Source organism: Argiope bruennichi, chromosome 3 (genome assembly GCF_947563725.1).
Source record: "Argiope bruennichi chromosome 3, qqArgBrue1.1, whole genome shotgun sequence".
Classification (NCBI taxonomy): Eukaryota; Metazoa; Arthropoda; class Arachnida; order Araneae; family Araneidae; genus Argiope; species Argiope bruennichi.
The window spans coordinates 54,726,039-54,750,128 of NC_079153.1; the positions used below are offsets into that span (position 1 = coordinate 54,726,039).

General features: G+C 27.4%; 1 protein-coding gene across 2 annotated transcripts in view; it reads left to right on the plus strand.

Moving 5' to 3' along the window:
* Positions 1-23,776, plus strand: part of LOC129963092 (atrial natriuretic peptide receptor 1-like) — a 110,509-nt gene extending 86,733 nt beyond the window's left edge. The window contains exons 15-23 of one of the 2 annotated variants that reach the window (XM_056077143.1): positions 150-305; positions 7,174-7,342; positions 9,615-9,767; positions 11,351-11,474; positions 11,558-11,626; positions 13,860-14,034; positions 16,097-16,195; positions 18,967-19,058; positions 20,063-23,773. In XM_056077143.1, the coding sequence (XP_055933118.1) occupies positions 150-305; positions 7,174-7,342; positions 9,615-9,767; positions 11,351-11,474; positions 11,558-11,626; positions 13,860-14,034; positions 16,097-16,195; positions 18,967-19,058; positions 20,063-20,176 (1,151 nt within the window). In that variant the 3' untranslated portion in view covers positions 20,177-23,773. Of the gene's footprint in view, positions 1-149; positions 306-7,173; positions 7,343-9,614; positions 9,768-11,350; positions 11,475-11,557; positions 11,627-13,859; positions 14,035-16,096; positions 16,196-18,966; positions 19,059-20,062 lie in introns of both variants that reach the window. The other variant, XM_056077144.1, reaches the window with a different exon arrangement.
* The last annotated feature ends 314 nt before the right edge of the window (positions 23,777-24,090 follow it).

The window sequence follows — 24,090 nt, forward strand, 5'->3', positions numbered from 1 at the left end:
ACGTGGCAATCACATTTATACAAAACCTTTGAAATAAATCCATTTTGATTTTTTTTCTATAATCCATTGGAAACTCGAAAAAACAAACAAACTAATCTTGTAGATTTAAAGTTTTGTTGAATTTACTTATACATTCGATTTTTTTTCAGAATTGTTATGGAAAGCCCCCGAGTTGCTTCGTCTTCCTGTGTGCCCTCCTCAGGGAACGATGAAAGGAGATGTCTACAGCTTCGGTATCATTCTTCAGGAAATCAGTCTAAGGGAGGAGCCCTTCTACCCTTTCAGGGACTCGATGACCGTAGCCGGTGAGCCAGTATGGACACTTACTCACTTTTGCTATTGAATAAAAACATAAAAATCAATTGATTATTATATTCAGTGATATAATTTTCAATTGGCTTATTTATTTACGATTTTTATTCGGTATCATCTACAGGTTGTTAAGTATTATTTGTATGGAGTATATTTGATAGTTGTTTACATTTGTCCTTCAATTAAATGTTCACTTTGCTAACGGATTCAAATTATCAATAAATTGCATAGATGATTTTTTGATCATTTGTTATTGGGCATTAGTTTAATTGAAAATTATGTAGAAACAACTTCTTAGCGATACAAAGAAAAAAATAACTGTTTTTGAGTTTGTTTAAATCGCAATCATAAAAGCCATCAAATTTATCATTATATTTATTGTTATACATGAAATATCTAATTACTTACCCTTAAGAATCGGTTTAAAAGACGTGCCTTTTGTTACATTTTCGATGCAATTATTCCTTCATCAAAGCCCCTTTTATTCAATTTGTGTTATTTTTTGCACCTCTTCGTCATCTTTCACAGCTTTCAATTCGTGCATTATGTTTTCTTAATTTCGTTGCATATTGATAATATGTTTTAAAATTTTAAAACATCAACACTTCAGTTTGTCGAATTTGTTTATAAATTTAATACAAAACGATACTTTTGATGGGAAAAAAACTAAGTTTTGTTTATATAATTTATGAAGTTATTTGTTCATATGCACGTATAGAGCCGCATAAACATATTTTTAGAAGTATTCGTTTTAAGCTCAATTCAGTGGCAGTGATCTTTCCAAAAATGTTTCCTATATTCCGTGATGAGACAGGGAAGGGAATAACATATATCCATCTCCCCCCTTCATAAAATTACGGACATTGGACTAGGTCGTGCATGTCACGAGTGCTCAAATTTTTATTTTCAGAGAACCACACATAAAAGTTTTGTATTTCTTAGTATAATAAAAATTGATACTGTATTAGTAAAAACTACAAAGCGTTGGCGAACAATAATTATGAAATATCTTTTTTAAACGTGAATCTAATATTTTCATTGAATTTAGCATGTGATCTTTAGTATTTAATTGTGGGGGTTAGTGCCTAAGTACCTAAAAGTTGGATATGCATTTTAAATACCATCTCCGACCATTTGAAATGAAATTTTGGCATTTAATATATAATTGTAGTCACAATATCCCAAACCAAATTTGATTTATTTAAGTCATAACATTTCTCAGTTATTGCGGTTATATGCATACGAACGCACAGACCGATAGACAGTAAACCCTTGAACAAATTTGGTTTAAACTTTTTGAAAAATTAACATCTTAAATGCTGCAAATTTGAATCAAATTTCACATGCCTAAATTGTTACTTGTTTAATTTACATTCTGACAGATGGGCAAACCCTTTGCGGCATTTCTTCCAGATTTTACGTAGATCTACATTTTACATTTTAAACGATAAATTTTGGGAACCAAATTTATCGTATTTACTTATATTCAGATAGCCGGAATGACACAAATGGATTTTGAGAAAGGACAATTAAATGGATTTTTTTTTCAAAATTTGATAGAAATCTAACCATATCGGGTAATGCTCACGTACCAAATTACATTCATTTAGGTAAAAGGAATTTTGAGCTATCGTGCTCACAGATAGACAGAAACACAGACAAATATAATTCCAAAAATGTATTTTCGGATCAAAAGCTATCATAAACGTAGAATTTATCAAATTTCGAGTTTGAATTTTTTTGACGACTATAATATACTTTTTATATTTCTTATTAGTAATAAAAAAAAATAAAACATCTTAAATAATTAAGATTTTGCGGAAAATTTCCTTTATATGCTTAAAACATTTTTCTTGTATTTATTTTATATACGCGAAGTTAAAAATGAAAAGGGCGAAGTGAGTAAAACAGGATTCCTAAAAAGACTGATTTTGCATTTTTATATTGTTCGAAAAATTGCCAAGTTTGCTCCTTTGCAGCTACATGAACGGCTATCTTTACTTAAGTGCGTTCATATCTTAATGGTTGGTTTTTACTTGAAAGGGAAAGTGTCTGATGTTTAAGATAACTTTCTCATTCTTTTGTTGAAATTATTTATTTTACCGGATGCAAAAACTTGCTGTTGACAGAAAAGCGGAAATCTACAATTACGTAAAGTTTCTTTAATTATTTTATGAAGTAAAATATAAATAAAAAAAGAATGCAATTCAATATATGTTAAGGTGTTTGTAAGTTATCATATTTAAATAAAAAGAGATAAACATAATTCCAAAATTCTCTTACCTATGGAAAAATAACTCATTAATTGCCATTCTTTCAAATTTTTGGACGGATAAGTTATATATCTGCACAAAAAGATGTCCAACAATATAATTATATTCAAACTATGTTTTTATTAAATGCTCAACATTTTTTGAAGAAAGGATATAATTATAAAAACTATAATTATTAATAAATTAAAAAATATAATTATTAACAAATTAAAAAATATAATTATTAACAAATTAAAAAATATAATTATTAATAAATTATTGATAAATTTAAAAAATTATAATTATTAATAAATTATTGATAAATTTAAAAAATTATAATTATTAATAAATTATTGATAAATTTAAAAAATTATAATTATTAATAAATTATTGATAAATTTAAAAAATTATAATTATTAATAAATTATTGATAAATTTAAAAAATTATAATTATTAATAAATTATTGATAAATTTAAAAAATTATAATTATTAATAAATTATTGATAAATTTAAAAAATTATAATTATTAATAAATTATTGATAAATTTAAAAAAATTATAATTATTAATAAATTATTGATAAATTTAAAAAAATTATAATTATTAATAAATTATTGATAAATTTAAAAAATTATAATTATTAATAAATTATTGATAAATTTAAAAAATTATAATTATTAATAAATTATTGATAAATTTAAAAAATTATAATTATTAATAAATTATTGATAAATTTAAAAAATTATAATTATTAATAAATTATTGATAAATTTAAAAAATTATAATTATTAATAAATTATTGATAAATTTAAAAAATTATAATTATTAATAAATTATTGATAAATTTAAAAAATTATAATTATTAATAAATTATTGATAAATTTAAAAAAATTATAATTATTAATAAAATTATTTCAATGAAAAATAAAATTTATTATAACCTATTATAATAACAGATCGTCAATATTACATACGAGGGGTGTTCAAATGAAAAGGTAAGAAACGACACTGTGAGTATAAATGAAGACTTTATTCAAAGTATATACCGTAAGCCTGAACACAACGATCCCATTGATTAACGAGCAGAATTCCTGTGGCCGTGACGAGACCCAGTCCTTCACAACATCCTTGAGTTCGCCGTCCTAGTGGAAGCGCTTCCCTTCCAGATGTTTTTTCAGGGGATCAAATGCATGAAAATCGCAGGCGACATGTCCGGACTGTAGGGCGGATGGCCGAGCTGCTCCCACTTGAATTTGGCCAGTTCCGCGTGTGTGTCCCTGGAGACGTGTGGACGCGCGTTATCATCGATCAAAACCACGCCCACAGTGAGTAGTCCCGATCTTTTGTTCTTGATAGACCTGCGTAGTCTTCGGAGTGTCTCAAAGTACATATCGGAGTTAATGATTTTTCTGTGCTCGAGGAATTCAGCAAGTAGCGGACCTTGGATGGCGAACTCAAGGACGCTGTGAAGGACTGGGTCTCGTCATGGCCACAGGAATTCTCAGAACAAGTAATCCTTGGATTCGTTAATCAATGGGATCGTTGTGCTTAAGCCTATGGTGTATAGTTTGAATAAAGTCTTCATTTATACCCACAGTGTCGTTTCGTACCTTTTTATTTGAACTTCCCTTGTATTTATGTTTTGTATTTCATCATAATATAAAAATCAAACTAAAAAGATGATGCTTCAAATATGAAAATTTTGTTCCAATTAATTTACAGACGAATTATAAAATTAGTTGTTCGTTTATTCTTAAGAAACAATGTACAGAATACACACTTTCTGCTACTACACAATACTGAATGATATATATAAAATGAAACTAAACTGTCTGACTTACCAATAACATTTTTGGTGCCCATTGGTGTACTTAAAATTCAAAAATCCTCTTGGCAGCTAATTGGTAAATAGTAGCGATTCATCAAAGCCTCAATGTCGAATTTTCTGAAGATTACATCATTTTAATCTCTCTTCATTTAAAAGAAACTAAACACACCCTTGCAGTTACACGCCACACATTCGCACAATGCAATGTTAGTTAGAACTAATTGCATTGTATGCTTCTAAGATAAAGTATTAACCTTATTATATCCATTATTAAATCATCTTTTTTTCTTATTTGAAAATTTATCGTTGTAGGAAATTTTTAAATTATTCTGCATTCTCCATTTAATTTAAAATTTAAAAAAATCAATGAGAAATGATTGTAATGATTTTGGTTCAGGTCTCTTATGCTCTAAGTTTCCGCTGTAGATTTTCATTGTTTTTTATTCAAAAGGGCTAAACTTTACAATGTTGGCTCAAAATTGACACTGAGTGAGGGTCTCTCCTTTTCCCCTATGATTGGTCACTCCCCGTTTAATTAAATCAGGTGAACTGTAAATATTTGAGTGGAACATACGTGAGTGAACTCTTATCATGTCCCCCCTTTTGTTGACATATTTATATCATGCATCCATCTTTTAAGTTATTACTTGCCGATGCATTCTATGTCTAGAAAACTCCTGCAATTTTGATATTACAAAAATCTATTGAGGATTGAGTTAGTAGTTATTACTTAAATATAAGAAGTTACAAAATTAAATGTCACTTGTTTGTCATTTCAGAAGATAGTTACATTTCGAATGCGCTCAATGGTGCAGTAATTTTAAACATATTTCATTTCCGTGAACATTAATTTTATTTATGTTAATATCGTGCTAAAATATATAAAATCCTGATACACAAATTTTTTTTCGATGTTGGTGAAGACCATTTAAATTGCAAACTTAATATTTTTTCGTCCAAATATCGTTTTTATGTTTCTTTATGAGAATAAAAAAAGTTATGTTTCGTATCATGCATTTAAAAAAAAATTAAATCATGCATGAATTTTATCACGCATTTAAAAGACAATTTATATTTAGTTTAATCTTTATGCATTATTAATGATTTTTTTAATTTAAAGAAAATTTATTAATTAATATACTTTCAAAATAAAAGGTTACATATTTAATGTATTTTTGAAAAAAATAATAAAGGAGACTCGATTCTGTTCCGAAATATGATTTTATGGGCGATTCATCTATCCTTATAAAGTGCACAGAAAGGATTGTACTTACTATGGTCCAAAGATGCAACTTTAGACAAAATTTAGCAACTAACAGCGAGTGATACAAACCTTTTAAACAAACTAGAAATGACTGTTATAATTAAATTACTTGGATATCAGTGGAAATCTTCCATTACACAACATAAATCATTTTGACTTTTATTTGAAATTCACTAGTAGGATTATCCAAAGTAATCAAAATCTGAAATAACCCACTAGTTTGAGTTAATATATTAATTATTAGTTAGTTAATATATTAATTACAACTATTTTCATTCATATTCCTTCAAAATTCATATGCCCTGATTATTTTGATATTAATTTATTTTGAATCTGCGCATATTCCAAATGAACTAAATTTCTAGAAATAAAGTCTAATCATGGTCGCATGATATTTATAAAGTACGTAGTTCCAATTTGTATCGGTAATATATTATCTATCTTAACGCAGCTTAAAGGACTGTAACTCTAAAAACAGCCCTTTAATACTCGGTGTTAGATGAGATGCCCTGTTACATTTCTCATAAATTGTGACGCCATGTAATATTATGACGAATCCATTAACTTCCAGATTATGTGAGCCTGCATGGAACTCATGTTATTTTTGCTGTTATTGCATTTTTATAATCACGAGAGGCAGAATTCCCATAAAATTACTTCCCATATTTGGAAAATTTGGAAACAACTAATAATCGGAGTGAAAGTAAGTTTTATAAGTAGACTGAGTAGAAAATTGAACGATGAAGTTTGCAATAAATAAGTAAAATTTACAACTTTATATACAAAATGATTAGTACTTTGGTAATATAATCGTAATATTAACTAATAAAAAGATATTCTGTATGAGTTATAGTGTATGTCATTAATTTTTGGATGTGCATTTTTCAACACTTCGACATTAACCGCTTAATTATTTTGCCCGAGTTCCATACGCGCATCGATTTATCGAATTTTGATAGTTGCAAGTAAAAAATGAACTATTCATAATGATTATAATTCAATATTAAAATTACTTCGAATACATAGATAAGTCAAGTATTCAATGGATTTCCATTTGAATCAAAATAAGAAAATATTCCCAAAATAGAAGGTGTCATCTTATTAGATAGTAAAGAAAATGAAACAGTTAAGTGGTTAATGGAACTTTGATATTCCATTTTCTGTGCTTTCGACAACGAAGAGTTCTATTCTAGCAACAACTTTTATCATTATTAATTTTTACGGAATTTTTTTATTAGAGAATTTTTTATTGTTTTGAATCCATCATCACATAACTTAGTTTGTATATGAAATCTGGATTCTGCTGAAGATCCATCCAAGTAGACAAATTTATTTTGTGGTCTCATCGTACTGTCCAGAATAATTATTATAACTTTTTTCCTTTTATTTAATAGAATGCAATTTTTATAGTTATTAATCTACCATTTAATAGTTATTTTAATAGTTATATTAATAGTTATTATTAATAGTTATTTTATTTCATTATGTCTAAAGGCAATGTAAAAATTTCATTTCAGAGATCTTAGCGAGAGTTCGTACAAAAGAAAATCCTCCGTTCCGACCAGTGGTGCCGACTGAAAGCTGCGCTGCTGGACTTTTATCTTTAATGCGATGTTGCTGGTCAGAAGAGCCAGAAGAGCGACCGGATATCAGCCAAATAAAATCTGAGATGAGAATTTTAAACAGGTATTTATCTTCAAAAACGCTTTTAATTGTAATTATTCTTCATATTTATTTTGCTCGACTTGCGTCCTATTTGTAAATATAAAATTTTCCAATCGATTTTTTGTACACTTCCTAATTAACTATAGCTCTGATAATTTTTACATTTTACGTGTCTTCGATATAGATGCACTATTTTAATAGCGTCAGAATTTTTATTACGGATTCATTTAATTAATATTTATTTCTATATATAGCGCCATCTAGTGGTGAACTTTCAAAGATAAATTATTTCAAAATTCTATTATATTTTACGGTGATTACAAACTAAAGATTTAAAAATAGAAAATATTTAAAATAGGAGATGATGCTTATTTAGAGTATATTGGAATCAATATTTTTAGCAGATTTTTTTAATATTTAGTTCATTAATAAAATTTTTTTAATTAAATTGATTTTAATTTAATACGTAAATATTATTATTTTATATAACTGCTTGTATTTTGTCCTTTAATCTTCAACAACTTTTCAAAATAAAAAAAAACTAATAAAAATTATTTATGACATAAATGGATGATGGGTTTGAATAATTATCAAGTATTTGTTACGTATAATTGCAAACACCTTTTTATTATCTATTAACCTTCTTTATGCAATTAGATATGGAAAAACACTAATAGTAAAGTATAATTCTTGATTCTGTATCGATGTAAATATATAATGTAAATTAACTCCTAAAAATATAATTTGCAAAATAGCTGACGATGCATTTTTTTAAATATTAATGATTTCATCATTTGCTGAGAAATAAGATGCAATTGGTTGAGTTTTGTGAAGTTAATTACATACATTCGAGACCAGATTTTAATACAAATACTGTAATTATTTTCTCACACGATCAATTTATTACAATTTTTGAGACGCACTCAAAGAAGAAAGATGGTAACAGTGCCTAAAAGAAGTTTGATTCTTGCTGAAATTTTTCACTCCAAAAAAGAGTAGGAAAATAAATATTTGTTTTAAAAAGGTATTTCAAGTATTCTTGCAATTTTTTTTGAAAGATCTATAACTAACCGAATACTGGTGAAATATATTTTGACTCTAATAATAATTTATATCACAGATTTCTAAATTTATTTAAAAAACAGCTGCTGGTGGTGACTTGCTTGTTCGCCCAGAATATAGTTTTCTCGTCTGTTATATTAACATGTAACGCGTTTATTTAAAATCCCATGTTATTATTTGCTAAGATTGAAAAGTTTGAATCTGTCTAGTACAAATGGAGTCAGCCATGTACAAATTACAACGCGTGGAAATTAAAATTATATACTACGAAATAAAAGCAGAAGTAAAATCCCTACTTCGATATTAAATTCTAAAGAAAGCTATTTTTTTTTCTAATTTTTTAGATTGCCAACACCATGCTATTGAATAGTTTGATAAAACAGCGAATTGATTTGAATTTTCTTATAATAATAAAAATATCGCTATGAACTGTGTATCCACTATTTATTACAATTAGAAAAAATTGCACGTGATGGTGTTAGAGTCATTAAAATTGAATTTTTTGAGTTTTAAGATCATATAAAAATAATTTTTACGATATATAGAATTTTCAGAAGATAGAGGCAAAAAATAATTAAACCTTTTACATTTTTAGTTGTTTTATATTTTAGATGACTTTGGGACTTAATAAAGTTGATAATGACTTTTTTTACTGCTTTGAAGAACACATATACCAAATTTCATCAAGGTTGAACAAAAACTATATGTTTATATAAGAAACAAGCAAATATTGATCTTTATGTTTCGCAATTTCTGTTTCCAATGAAAATTCGGAACGTTCTCAAAATGTTTGGAGAATTAAAATTATTATTATTAATAAGAAATCAAAAGCAAAAATATTTTTATTTGTTCATATGTCAACATTTTTACTTCGATGATAAGTGAAATATTATCTGGTTAAAATATACTAAAAAAAGTACTATTAGTGTCTATAAAATAATAATAAATGCTTTAATTTTTAAAACGAAGAATTACAACATCCATATGCACTCAGTTGAATTATTATCATAACCTTTTATTTGAAAATTGGTAGTAAGGCAGAGGAGTATTTCTAACAGGAAATCTGCTTTAAAATAGTCTTCCTAGTATTCCACAACAGTTTTTTGTTGTTTATTTACTCAAAAGAATTTGAATAATGGTGATGATTATCCTGACTTCAAAAGTGCATAATAATGATAGGAGCAGTATTATATTCTTCAGAATTACACGAATTCTTTGTGAAATTTCCCAGGGGCCAAAACGGCGAAGTAAATATAATGGATAATTTGCTGATGAGAATGGAGCAATACGCGCACAATTTGGAGTCTCTAGTGGAGCAGAGAACAGCTGCTTTTATGGAAGAGAAAAAGAAATCAGAGGAACTGCTTTATCAAGTATTGCCTAAGTATAAACAATAATCTACATAATTTATTCATTGTATTTCTTTTCTGAAGGATTGCATGAATGTTTTTCTTTTATTCTTTTCAGAATATTTTGTTCGTATTTTGTGTTTTTAATATTTATTTCGTTTACAAGCATAAGTTTGAATACAATTATGAAAATAAAATAAGTCTTATTTCTGTTCATGGAAATAAATAAAGAATGATAGACACTAAATATTGCATAATGAAATACCATTTCAAAAAAGAAAAATAATTTCATTTAATTTGAAAAAAATATTAAGAGTAGTTTAAAGTGAACACTTGTTTATAAAATTTCGCTTGATAATATATAAAAAGAATTAAATAATTTTTTTTTAATTTTAAAATTCTGTTAACAGAAATATGAAATAAGCGATACTATATCAATTTTGAGATAAACATGGCCTGATGGATAATAAATAATATTTATATATTTCATTTATTAGTATAATTCAAGTTTATTCCGATAACTATTAGGTATGAAATGACATTTTACGAAGATATATATCTGCTTAGATTTGTACATTTTATATATGAAATGTTCATGAAATACAAATTATAATTGTACAATATGCGAAACGTATATTGCTTTGTATGGCATGCACTTTGAGCATTTATTGTAAATACTCCAAAAGTTTCTATTGGGTTATGTGCCCTACTTACCATTGCATCAATCATGCTGCATAAGATCTGAGATCTTGTTATTGACGCATCTGTGCTGTTGTGCTTTTGTAAATTTATAATCCATTAAACCTTGTTGCATTCTTAGTCATAATACTTTGTCATTATTTCTTTAATTAATCCACGAAGAGTTTCTTGTAATGGTCTGCTTTTGCGTTGCAAACCCATGTTCTATTGTAAAAATAATTTATTTCTGTATATCTAACTTATCCATAAAACTAACAAGAGAGCTGAGACACTCTGTAAAAAGATCAAAAATATGGAAAACAAATAATTTGAGAATAAAAATGTTTAATTATAAAAATCCTTAAATTACATGTTTTTAGAATAATTTTCAATGTATTTTATCTAATTTTATAATTAGTACATTAAGTGCGACGTTTATTTTGATTTTCTTTCCATCTAGTCTGCGTTATCCGATTTCTGTGATATTCTAAAATAGATCTAGGGAGAGTTGTTATAATATTATATACATTAAAATGTATTATTTTATTATCTCTAGATTGAAATTTGTCAAGCGAATGTACATTTAAAAATTTTGTCATTAGTTAACATAACTAACTCAGCCTGAACGGAAAGTGTATTGTCATTTAATAATTAATGATGTGTCAGGAACAACAAATCCAAAGTCAGTTACCAGTGACTGACGCCATTCATTGACATGGTGCTTAGATAAATTAGCAACTGCTCCATTACGACAAATGATTGAAAAATTATCATGTGATACTGTAAAAGAAGGTTGCTTTTTGTAGAATATGCATGGTTTTGATATTATGTAAACATGGTATGCATATTTTGCAATCAGTGACTACTTGCTCTTTCTTATTATTATATACTTATTCACAGTTCTATTATAAGTGATAATTTTAATTCTTATGTAATTTAGGTCTGTAGCCGAACAACTAAAACGTGGAAAAGCAGTGGAGCCAGAATATTTCGACAGTGTTACAGTTTTTTTCAGCGACGTTGTAGGATTTACACAAATGTGTTCTATGAGCACACCTATTCAGGTGAGTTTGATTTTAAAGAATGATCAATTGCATAAAATTTGTGATGTAATATTTTAAAAGATTTATATTGTTTTCTTTCGTAGGTAGTTGATTTTTTGAACGACTTGTATACTTGTTTTGATGCCATCATCAATGATTTTGACGTATATAAGGTAAAGCATTCCTATCATTTCAAGCTTGCTTGTTGTTCTCATATTTGTTGTGTGGAATCCTCAATTTTAATCATTTTATAAATTCAAAATAAACTAATCCTTGATTGTAGCTAATTGATGATGCAAATTGTGTACATCATCAGTTTATCAAAATACTGATTCATTTCATTATTTCTGTTTCAAAAATAAGATAGAAGGGAAAAAGTAATAGAAATATGCTACGAGGTTTAAAAAAAGAATTTTAATTTCAGAATTTTGATATCTTTAGCGATCTGATATTTTATAAATATGTAGTTAGATATTGAATATATTGAATCCTTTTATCATATGATTTAACGGTTCAGGTTGGTTGACATTTGTTTAAATAGCTACCTATGCTTGTTTTAACATCTGCAACAGCTAGAATTATAAATTTAAAATATCAAATTAAACACCACATTCATTTTTATTTCTCTTTCTTTGAACAATTTTATTTAAATACTAGTTAATATACCCGACATTGTTGGGAATTAAAATACTTTCATATTTAATATTGTAGAGTAGTTGCATGAAATCCTTTTTGAATTAAATATTCTAATATACTAAATCATATTACAGTCTTAATTTTTAAAAATTTAAAATACGAATATCAATTGAACCATATATTGTTGTTGGGTTTCAGAATCACTTATTTGCCGAGTTCTGGCGTGGTGTCTCATGGTCTGATATCTTTGTTGTTATCAAATTCTGTTTTATTTGCTCGCTAAAGTTTTACTTTCGTTTGCATTTGAGTGATTAGTTACTTGGAGGTACAGATTAAATAGTTACTTCAAATTTCTCCATACTCAAAGTTCTATATTCTCCTTAATTACAATAATAAATATTGCACTCTCTCTATGTCCCATTATAATAGTAGTAAAAGAAAATAAATATAGAAAGAAACAATTATTATCAAAAATATAGGTTATATTAAACTATAAATAAAAATTATCTCTCAATTCTTATTTTGAGTGTTCTGATTGTATCTAGATTTTTCAATAATTTCTTTACTACATTTTACACTTGTAAGTAGAATCTCTTGGCTCCAAAAATCTACTTTCTTATTTTTTTTTAATGAAAATTGCTGCTGCCTTAATAAACTCGTTTTATGGGATTTTATTCCTTACTCAAAATTCAAAATACTGTAAATTTGGGAACTTCAATTTCGTAAGTTGCTGATTGTAAAGCGCCTCTACGGCTAAGAGGACTAAATCTTTTTCAAATTTTCATCCATTATCCTTGAATTTACGCTTACAATTTCATTTTAATAAAAAATCCACATTAGTATAGCATTCACCTTAAAAAGTATTTTCGGAAGCATGTTTCTGAATTTTTTATATGGTTATGCTATTGCACTTAAACGGTTTTGTAGCTAACGTAATCACACTTTTTTTTTCCAACATTTATTTTTCTTATAATGCATGAAGAACTGGACAATCGCAACTTGATCTTTGCTTGGAAATTCTCTGTTTTCATCTTACTTTTACAATGTGTGGATATCAAACTGAAATAAAGCAACTGATTTCGATCAACGGATCAAAATAGAAAAAATAGTTATAATTCGTAATAATTATTACGTTACTTTAATTAAAGTAACTTAAAAGTTTATATAAACATTGAAAGATATGTCAAAAGAAATTACATATGTCCTCGAACATGGATTTTAATTAAAGGTTTCAGAATTTAATTTTATAATATAACTTACAACTACATTCGCTGATAATTTTCGCTAATAATAATTAAGTATTTATTTACTTCTATTATTATAGAACACAGAGTATTTATTATTTTGTAGAAGGTTTAGATAAAGATGATAGTTGATATTTACAGCAGAAAATTTTCACTCTAATTAAAAAATCATATAATTCTTTTAAAACCAATAAAAACGAAGAAATTTAGAATTTGTTTAGTTTGGAAAGGGTAATGCAGTAAGCTTATTTATTTATATTCATTTCGGATGTATATGTTACATATTTGTATAATTCAAGTCAACATTTACCTGTTTACAAAATAACAGTATTTTCAAATTTTGTAAATAATGACAACGACTTATTTACATCAAAAGAATTAAATATCTGGATTCATATGATGTATTTAAAACACGCAATATTTTCATAATATATTTCATTTTATGGTTGTTTTTGCATAGTTAGCATAATGAACTAAGTTTCTTTTTAATAGTGTCTAAACTAATTTGTTTTTGTTATCTTTCCAGGTTGAAACTATTGGCGACGCTTATATGGTAGTTTCAGGCTTGCCTGACCGAAATGGAATGAGACACGCCAAGGAGATCGCCAGAATGTCTTTAGCTCTTTTGAAAGCTGTCACTTTTTTCAAGATTAGACACAGACAGGATGATACCGTGAAACTTAGAATCGGAATTCATTCAGGTAAGTGTGATTACTTTGAATACCAATGGACTCAGCCCGAATTGGAAAAACAGAATGATCTACAAAAAATAAAAAGAACATCATTTTGGAACGATGAACTTATAATAGCTTCAAAACGAAATTTAGCAGAAGTAGTTGTCGCCTTGACTGTATACAAAAAAGTTCAAACACCAAATTACTAAAAAATTGTGTATTTGTATCAAATTTTGGACCAAATCTATTGACATCGAATCTGTCTTTTCTTCTGCCTTTGAAAGTGAACACGATAATTTAAAAATTATGCGAGCTAGAAGAATGCAATTTTGTTTATGTGTTTTTCCACTGATTTGCCAATCTGTGTCAAATTTTGAGCCAAATCAGTTTGATTGTCGTTTTATCTGTTCGTATATGTAAATTATATTTCAAAGCTACATAATGAATTGAAATAAGCTTGGCCCTCATTTTGATATTTAGAACCAAATCAGCTTCAAATCAAATTTTATATCCAAGTCATCAAAAAGATGTCTAAATTATATGTGTAGGGCATTTTTCACTTTCACATTTTAATTTCCCCGTAATGGCACATTTTGTATGGACGTTGAAACTTAACAAAGAAACACTTAACCAAAAATACTCAATAATATGGTGTGGTGAAAGCTTATAAGCCAGTTAACAGCTACACTACACGAGCAATTGCTTTTGTATTGTGGTCATCTTACTGGGCTGCGAACCGCAAGGTCTCAGGTTCTATCCTCGATCCTAACAACCCGCCACAATGGAAATACCTCACTTCTTCCAATGCATTTGCTTAGAGGCAAATTTTTAGAATTATTATACAAATACATATTTGATCCAAAGTAGCTGATATAAAAGCCAATTCGAATTATGAACTTTAGAGTCTATGCTTTGTTAATTGTTTCTATAACAAAATATAATATTTGTAGTAATAATAATAAAAAGTATCTGATAGAAAGAAACCATTAAATAGATTTAAGATGTTTTTGAATCTTGTGTAGTTTTCTTGCCCATTGGTTCTTATGTACATAAAAGCTTTATGTACATAAAGTTGAATAATAATAATTTGTGATATGACTGTCAAACTCCATTGAAAGAATTAAACATTTTTTTTCTCTCAAACCTAAAAAAATAGTCCTTTATCTATTATTTAATTAATATTACACCATATTTACATACATGAGCATGAGATTTAATTTTGATACTTTATATATGTTAGAAATAGTGAATATAAATGCAGAATGTTCATGAATATATTCATTTATTCAACTTCGCTAAATCATAACCATTCATTAAAAAAATTAGTAAATTTGTTTGTGATTTAATAAAAGGCAAGGAAACTATTCACTAAAAAAATAGTAAATTTGTGCATGATTTAATAAAGGGATGGTAAAACCATTTATTTAAAAAATATTAAATTTGTGTCTGATTTAATAAAAGGCTAAGGATATCATTCATTAAAAATTAGTAAATTTGTGCATTATTTAATAAAATGATGCGGAAAACATTTATTAAAAAATTAGTAAATTTGTACATTATTTAATAAAAGATGGGGGAACCATTCATTAAAAAATTAGTAGGCTTGTGCTTGATATTAATAAAGGGATGGGGAAAATATTCAGTGAATGAAACTTTTCAAATATTACTGCTAAATTTCACATTGATTTTAATGTTACTATGGTCGATCCCGAAATTTGAAAATTTTATAGTAGTCTGTGACCTCTAGTGAAATGCCTTTGACTTAAAACTAATGAATACTATTCACTTTCAGAAATACAATTACCTTTAGGTAATATTACAGACCTGAAATCCAACATTCCTCTGTTGTGCAACACGTTCTTAGTAGCTTAATAATTTCAAGACTACAGGCAATAATCTCTTTTTACTCTTCGCTTCACATATTTAACATAAAATAATTATGTTAATAATCATAGACTGAAAACATTGACTACAGAGTTTATTATCCTTTCATAATGATGAACAGTATATGTAATCAATAATAAAGAAGTATTATTAAAATTCCAATCAGTAAAAAAAAAGAAACCATGATTTTATTTTATTTTTTCAGGTCCATGTTGCGCTGGTGTTGTTGGCCAGAAAATGCCGCGCTACTGTTTGTTTGGTGATACTATCAACACGGCTTCTAGAATGGAGTCAACTGGGGAGCGTAAGTTTCAACCTACATTTTTAGACATTTGATGGAAATAATAATTGGTGAATATTGGCAGGCTGCTTGCTTATTTAATTTAATGCCTTATTTGATTTTAGAATAAAAAAAAATCGAACAAAATAGTGTCAATAATATTTATTGTTACGTTAGAGTGGAAGGAAAATTGTACTGTCTAGCAATTTTATTTTCAAGCAATAAATCGCCAAATTAGACAATCCTTCAACATTCCTTTACAATCTTAAGAAAGTAAAAATTGAGTGAAAAGCATCTTAATTGTTGGCGAAGTTGTAGAGAGCTGAACGAGCAGATGACCATAGTCACAAATTCAAATTATGAAATCGATAAAGAATATGATACAAAATAATCAGAAATACTTCAGTGAAAAAATATTTCTAAATTTCTATCTAAGTCAATGGACGTTCTGTTAGAGAATTTATTTTGCCTTACTTTGATTCCTTTGCATTCTATTCACTGAAATTTTCAATCCAAATACAAAAAGCGACATTTTATTTGGTGCTTATTGATACTTAAGGCACCAGCAATAAATCCTCCAAAAATTAAAAACTGTCAACTGAAGCTATCAATAAATCGTCATCAAATGAAATCATAATGCAACCTTGGAGAAATGCAAAATGGATCTTGGCGTAATCTGAAAATCGCCAAGGAAATCAGTGACTTTAAATATCCATAAGTATCTTTCATTTTTTACGCAATGATCGTGCTTTTACATATTTTACAATATTATAACTTATTTTACCTTCTTCATCCTTATTAGATGATATATTTTTCATTGCCTAATACTAATATTTTAATGTTATGAATGTGAAGATAATATTTTAAACTAGGCATACTTCTAATAACATTATGAGTTGGAAAAATTGTGCATAAGGTAAATGATTGAAGACACTTTATTTATCTAATATATTTCGTTTGGTTAATTTGAAATATACACAGTTAAAATATAAAATACACTGACGGAAAAAAAAATCCCAACACCAAGAAAAAATTATTGTAGAGTAATGAAATTTGGATAATGTATTTCTCTAGATAACATGCTTAATTGATTAAATTTTCAAGATCATAGGTTAGTTTAAGCTCAAGAAAATGCATTTCAAATGTGAAATGTTGTTAATAATCGGTGTATCCTTCAGAATTTTGAATGTAAGCCTGCAAGAGTTTATGCAGTGTATCATACAAGTGCTGAATGTCACTTTGTGGTATGGAACTCTATGCTTGTTGTACTTGTTCTGTCAATACTGGGGCGGTTAGTGCTGGCTGTGGATGATGCTAGAGTTGTCGTCCAATGATATCCCATACGCGCGTAATTGGAGACATATCTGGTGATCTTGCGGGGCAAGGTAACATGTAGACGTTGCATTACAACAGTGGTATGAGGGTGAGCGTTATCCTGTTGGAAAACTCCCCCCTTGAATGCTGTTCATGAATGGCAGCTCAACAGTCTTCTTGAGGCAGTACCCTCCCTTGATCATTGCTACAAACAATCATTCACAATGGATACATTCCGAAAAAGTCTTTCTGCAATATCGCGGGAAGAAAATTCACCTTCTCGAAGCCCTATTACACGACCTCGTTCAAACTCGGAGAAATGTTTATAATGGCTTCGTCATCTTCTTAAAGGAATTCTTGGCAAACATCAACTCAATACGTCACACTTCAGAGCTAGATAGCTCTCACGAACTTTACAGCACGCATTTAAAGAAAATCTGACTTGCAAGTTCTGAGTGGCGTTACTAGCGCCACACTTGTGCGCTAAATTTGAATCGATGTCATCTGCAGCATGGTCTGAAACGTCATATCATGAATCGAAGGTCTGAAGCATGGAGGTTTATCAAAATCTGGATTTTTTTATGCTTACAGTACTTCCTCCTTATTACTTATTCTTCGCATACCTTCCTTACTTATTCTTCGCATATGAGAAAATAAAAAAAGAATGAACACACAGTAATGAATATTATGCAATATAAAGCTCATAGAAAAAAAACATTTTATTTATTGATATCAGTGCTCCCTGGCAAACGGGCAATTTTTCAAATATACTGAACTTTTAGCACACAAGATGTTGTAAAATGATTTTCTGCACATTTATTTTCCTTTTGGCGAATTCATTTTAATGTGCATTTTATTACCTTTATGTGGAATTGTTGTTTTTCTTACTTTCATTAATTTTAGCTTCAGAAACTTCCTATATATTACTTTATGCGCATCTTTCACGTAATAAATTAAAAGTGCATATATTTTAAAAATAAAATGAAAGTAACCCAAAAAATTCAATAATGCTTTCTATAAAGTAGTAAGTAATTTAATTAAACAGTATGCTGAAATTTGAGTTCAGCAGAGATAGAATAAATTTTCAAAATAAAGAGATCGATTCGCATGTAACATTTTTAAAATTTAGAAAAATAGAAGTAAGGAAACATTGTTCCTTTAATAAGCAACGCTACTTATTTTATTTAATTAATTTGGAACTTCTTTAATGTGTTATTATAAATACACAATAATTAGCTCTTGTAGTGTAAATTTAAAAATTCATTCATGCACAAAGAAATTCTTGCTTTAAGTCTCGATTCTTTGAAAGTAATTCTTGTATTTAACATTTAAACACGAAGGATGTTTTCATTAGAAAAATTAATTAAATTTCTTTTTAGCATGTTAAGAATTTTAAAATACATTTTTCCATTTTCTATTGCACTTAATTAAAATTCGGTTCCTATTTTGTGGTATTAATGATTTTTTTCATACTTTTTCAGCTTTAAAAATACATGTAAGCCCAGATACAAAAATAGCTTTGGATTATTTTGGTAATTTCACTCTGGTTCCTCGTGAAGAAATACAGGTTAAGGTAGATATTATTTTTGTTTATATTATATGAATTCAAATAGTTTTACTTAAATAATCATTTTTATGCAAAAATGTGATGGAATAATAAGAAGTTATAATGGCATAAATATAACTACTGAAAGAAATAACAGTTTATAAACTTATTTGATTTATATTTCATTCTTTTAACAAAAATTAACACAGCAAAGAGTTATGTTGAAATAATTGTTATTGTTTGTATTGCAGCCAATTGAATATATACGTAATAGACGACATAATTATGACAAATATTCATATAGATGTGTGAGATTTGATAATTTATTTGCACAAATAGATAAACAATTCTTTATTAGCAAATAGCATTATGATGCCTTCACATTTTTTAGCCTGGAGGGTATCAATACATAAAAATAAATTAAATGTTGTTGAAATCAACATAGAATTTTTTTGGTGTAGCATTGACTTTTTTAAAGTATTTTTCAAATTTTTCGGAATTAACAGAATTTTAAAAATGCATCTTCTTCTTCCAAAATTATTTTAAACATTTCGCATTTCATCAGCTATATATATTTCTAATAACGAATCGGCTAAAATTTTTCTATTAATTTCAATTCTAATCAGATGAAAAACGATTCATGTCTCATAAATTATGACATGACGTATGAAGCAAAAATTATTCTGTAGTATTGTACCAAACTTTTATGCTTATTTATACTTTGCCTAATTATTTTCTTCCTATGTAACGAGTTCAATAATACAAACTGTTTTCCAGTCTTTTTTTACTACCATGTTTTCTTTTTAGCTACAGGAATAAGACACCATCCTGTTGGTGTCAATGAATTAAAATGTAACTGTGCTGAATCTTAAACCGTGTGAAATTATGTGTTTTAATTATGTTTTGAAAACGATTAGATCGTATATCTGAAATTCGGAGCTTCTCCTAATCCATCATTTAGTGCATAAAATATTTATTATAAGTACTTATAAATAACTTCTTGGTTATTTATGTACATGTCCTTTTTATAGGGCAAAGGAAAGATGCAGACTTACTGGCTGATATCCGAGAATGAAGCAGCTCGTGTGACGCCGTCACCCGCCGTTCAGAAGAGATCCAAGGATCAAGTGAAGAGAAGACGGTGACTGATAGAGAACTTAGATACTTGTTTGAGCTATTTATAAAATTTCATTGGCATTACAGTGTCATTGCAAAACATTGTGATAAATTCTCGTACGATTCGCAGGCATCTTCAGAAGTGATATCTCAGTTTGATATCAGATACTGAAAAAATATATATCTGAGAATGATTATGATGTTTGGTAAAAAAGAGGCATGGAAAATTATAACATGAGAGAGAAACGTACGATGAATATTTGATGGTGGATAGACTGAAATAAACTAAACATTGTCATTTTGGAATGGAAGTAAATGGTAGAGATTTTCGAAACATTTATCCTGGTAATTAATAGTACAAATGTTTCATTGTCGAACTTAGTATTGTTGATTCATCCTCTGAAGACGATCTATGGTAAATGTATTAAACTACCTGTTTTCATGCTGGAGGTTTAGATATTTTTTTTAAAGAAAAGCCAATTTACATTTTCACGAGTTAGTTCCGTTGAACTGGTTTTTGGATTTACTGCGAGAATAGTTTTGAAATATCACAAATGGGTGCGGCCATGTATAGGTTTTGTCATTTGATGAATTCTTTAAAATATGAATTTAATTCTTGTTCTTCTAATGAGCTACTGAGGGCTTATTGCAAACTGTGTGATCGAATTCAAATTTTATGAAAAATCTATAGTTTGTTTATCCGTGGTTAAATTCATAGCAAGCCTATTTTAGGCCAAACAATTCTCGAAGTTGGAAGTCATGGATTTTAGAAAAATCTTTAAAAAGAAAAGATAATATCAGGTATAGCGTCTTATGACCGTTATTAAAAGATACGGAGTCATTTTTGAATAGCTTAAGTGTGGCTTTAATAAGTCGTGTGTGGCTGGTTTAATAAGTCCATTTAAGTAGTACTTTTATATAACAAAACAGCCAGTTCTCAATTAATTTAAGAATAAACAGTTAATATCTTATGAATATCTTTTTTAATCGGCAGAATTTGTATTCATGTATTCTTATACAATGGAACTAAGCCAGCCTTGTACTTTGAGTTCTCTATGGCCACTCTGATGTACAAAAGAGGCCACTACTCCCCTTTATTAGAAATCTTTGATACCTGGAATTCATTAAATAGTCTTGACCAAGTGATTACTGTACCACCATGGTTGACTACAGGAATCCATTTGAAAAGTAGAAACTTTTGAGTAGATTCTGTCTTGGATAATTGCTGTCTTCTAAAGATTTCAGACTGAGATATCTGCACAAAACTAGAGGAAATACTATTGCCTAGTTGTCACATGTTGTCAACTGTTAGAATGCAAACTGAAATAACCTTCATTAAGTTCTTGAACAGTATTCTTAAATTCAACAAAATATGCATTATTGAAATGTTCTTTTTGTCTTTGCATTTCATTTCGGAATGGTAAGAAGATAGAATCAAAAAGTCTCCTGACTTCTTTTTTTTATCTTTTATAATTGAAGTACGCATACATTTCTTCAGAGAGCGAATTCGACAGAACGGTCGATATATTTATCTTGCATATACTAAATGTTTCTAAATCATCTTCCTTTGACTTTCATTCCAAAATTTACTTGCTTCATTTCAAACTTTATTATTAGAAAAATATAGTCATAATTAGAAGAATTATGATTATATTTAACATACCAAATACTATCAATGATTTCCATCAAAAGTATTGAACATTTCACTGCTGCAATAGTTGAAAAAACTTTAATGCACCTTTTGCATTTATAATTTAATCTCAGCTATTATAGTTTTGACATTTTGCGTTTTATTTGAAGTGATTAAATTGTTGTATGGATGACTCTTATAAAAAGTTTATTTATTTTATGTTATCAGATGAAAGGACACTTAATACTTCCATTGATTTTACACTATTAAAATCCTTTTTTGATACGATGTTTTCAAAAATAAATGAAAAACTTTACCATGTTTTTGGCGATTTAAATTATTTGGGAGGAAATATAATTTTTGATATTTTAAAAAGGAAGTACAGAAACACTGTGTTTAAATATGTAATTAACATTCTTGTAAACATTCTATGCTTATATTATTCAAAAATTATTTGTAAAAGAAAAGTATGAAATGATAAAAATTAAGAGCTTGCAATTTATCAATAATAGATAAATTTAAATAGAGCATAAAACATGACATAAAGGCTCTCAGTTTATCTTTAATTACCATATAAAAACCATGATCATTTGAAGGAGAACCATGAATAGATTGATGAAATCAGATATTTTTAGTAAAATATTATCAACTTTTAAATGAGAAAAAACTTAAAATCAGAAAGTATGCATTTTATAAAGCGTTTCATCTGTTTGTTTCACAACTTCCTATTTAAATAAATAATCTCTCTTGCAACCTCTAAAAGTTTCATTTTGAATTGGGAAATCACAGCTTCTTGAACAAAACTGTTCAATATTGTGCGAGATATATTATTCAATATTACCGATATTATACAATATTACGAATATTGTTTAATATCATTAAAACATTGTACAGTATTTGCATACAGCTAGAGACTAAAAATTAATAGCCATTCCTTATTTTAAATTGAAATAAAATACAAACTTATTACGAAGAAGAATGGATATTTATATTTATAACTACTTTATTATTGTATTTTTCAAATTCATATGAAAGTCTATAGGATACCTACAGATAATTGATCATTTGAAATTACATGCAATTAAATTGTTTATTAAATTACGAACAATTATCCTACAATAATGCAAATTGTAAACTAAACTAATGAATCAATTTTAATTTCTATTGTTTTAACAATTTCATAAATTATTTTTTATTAATGCAAATTTGATTGTGAGTAATTTAATCTGTTTAGTTAATTTCTATTATATTAACAATTTCATAGATTATTTTTTTATTAATGTAAATTTGATTGTGAGAAATTCTTAAGCATTTGGCAGTAAATATATTCAAGGAGTAGGTTATATAATATTATATCGCTTGAGCATTTGTCTATATATGCATTAAAGGATTAGTTTTTAAAAATAATTTAGAATGTTCCTTAAAGAACATGTTGCTAAACTGACCTTAACAAAAAGGAAAGAAATGATAATGAGATTTTCAAACTAAAATTTTTCATTAACATGATAATTGAAAATAAATAGGATTATTGATATGCTAAATTTTATTAAGGATGTTATTTGACTGTCGAAACTGCTTATATGACTGCAATTGAAATAAGCATCTAGAATTTTCTTTTTTAACATTTCGTTTGTACTATTCAACTTTTCGACTGATGAAAGTGGGCAAGTAGAAAGATAAGTCACGAATAATTTGTAAGTGCCAATTATTTCTAAATATAAATAACCGTTTTTAATAATTATTCATTTTTACATAAACGACTAATAAAACGAAAATGACTTATAAATTCTCATATTTAGCATTAAAATTATTTGTTTAAATTGGCAAAAATTAAGAAAAGTGTTAAACAGCTATTAAAAATTTATTTTATACTTTGATTAAGGCATTGCCGAAAATAGCAATTTTTTTCTTTCATTTTGTTATTTAAGAAAGCTATATAAAATGTGTTTAATGTGTGATGTTGCCAAAATTAGTGTTATTGTTCATCGTCATTTTTATCATCTCTGTATATATAATGATGTTTTGATGTTTTCAGAAGCTGTAAAAATGAGCTATTTTTCTTTTTTGTCTGAAATAAAGTTGTATGAAATTTGTATTTCTAATAATTAATGCTAGTTTTGGTCAAAAAATAAATAGCGTTTGTTTGAAATCTGAATTGTTGAAGAAATATTTAACCAAAATAGGTATACAAAGTATTTTAAATAATGTGTGCATATAACTTCATGAAACTGTGAACTATGAAGTTATATAACTGTGTTCATATAACTTCATAAAAATTTCATATTTCTACATATAGTACGTTAATTATATGAA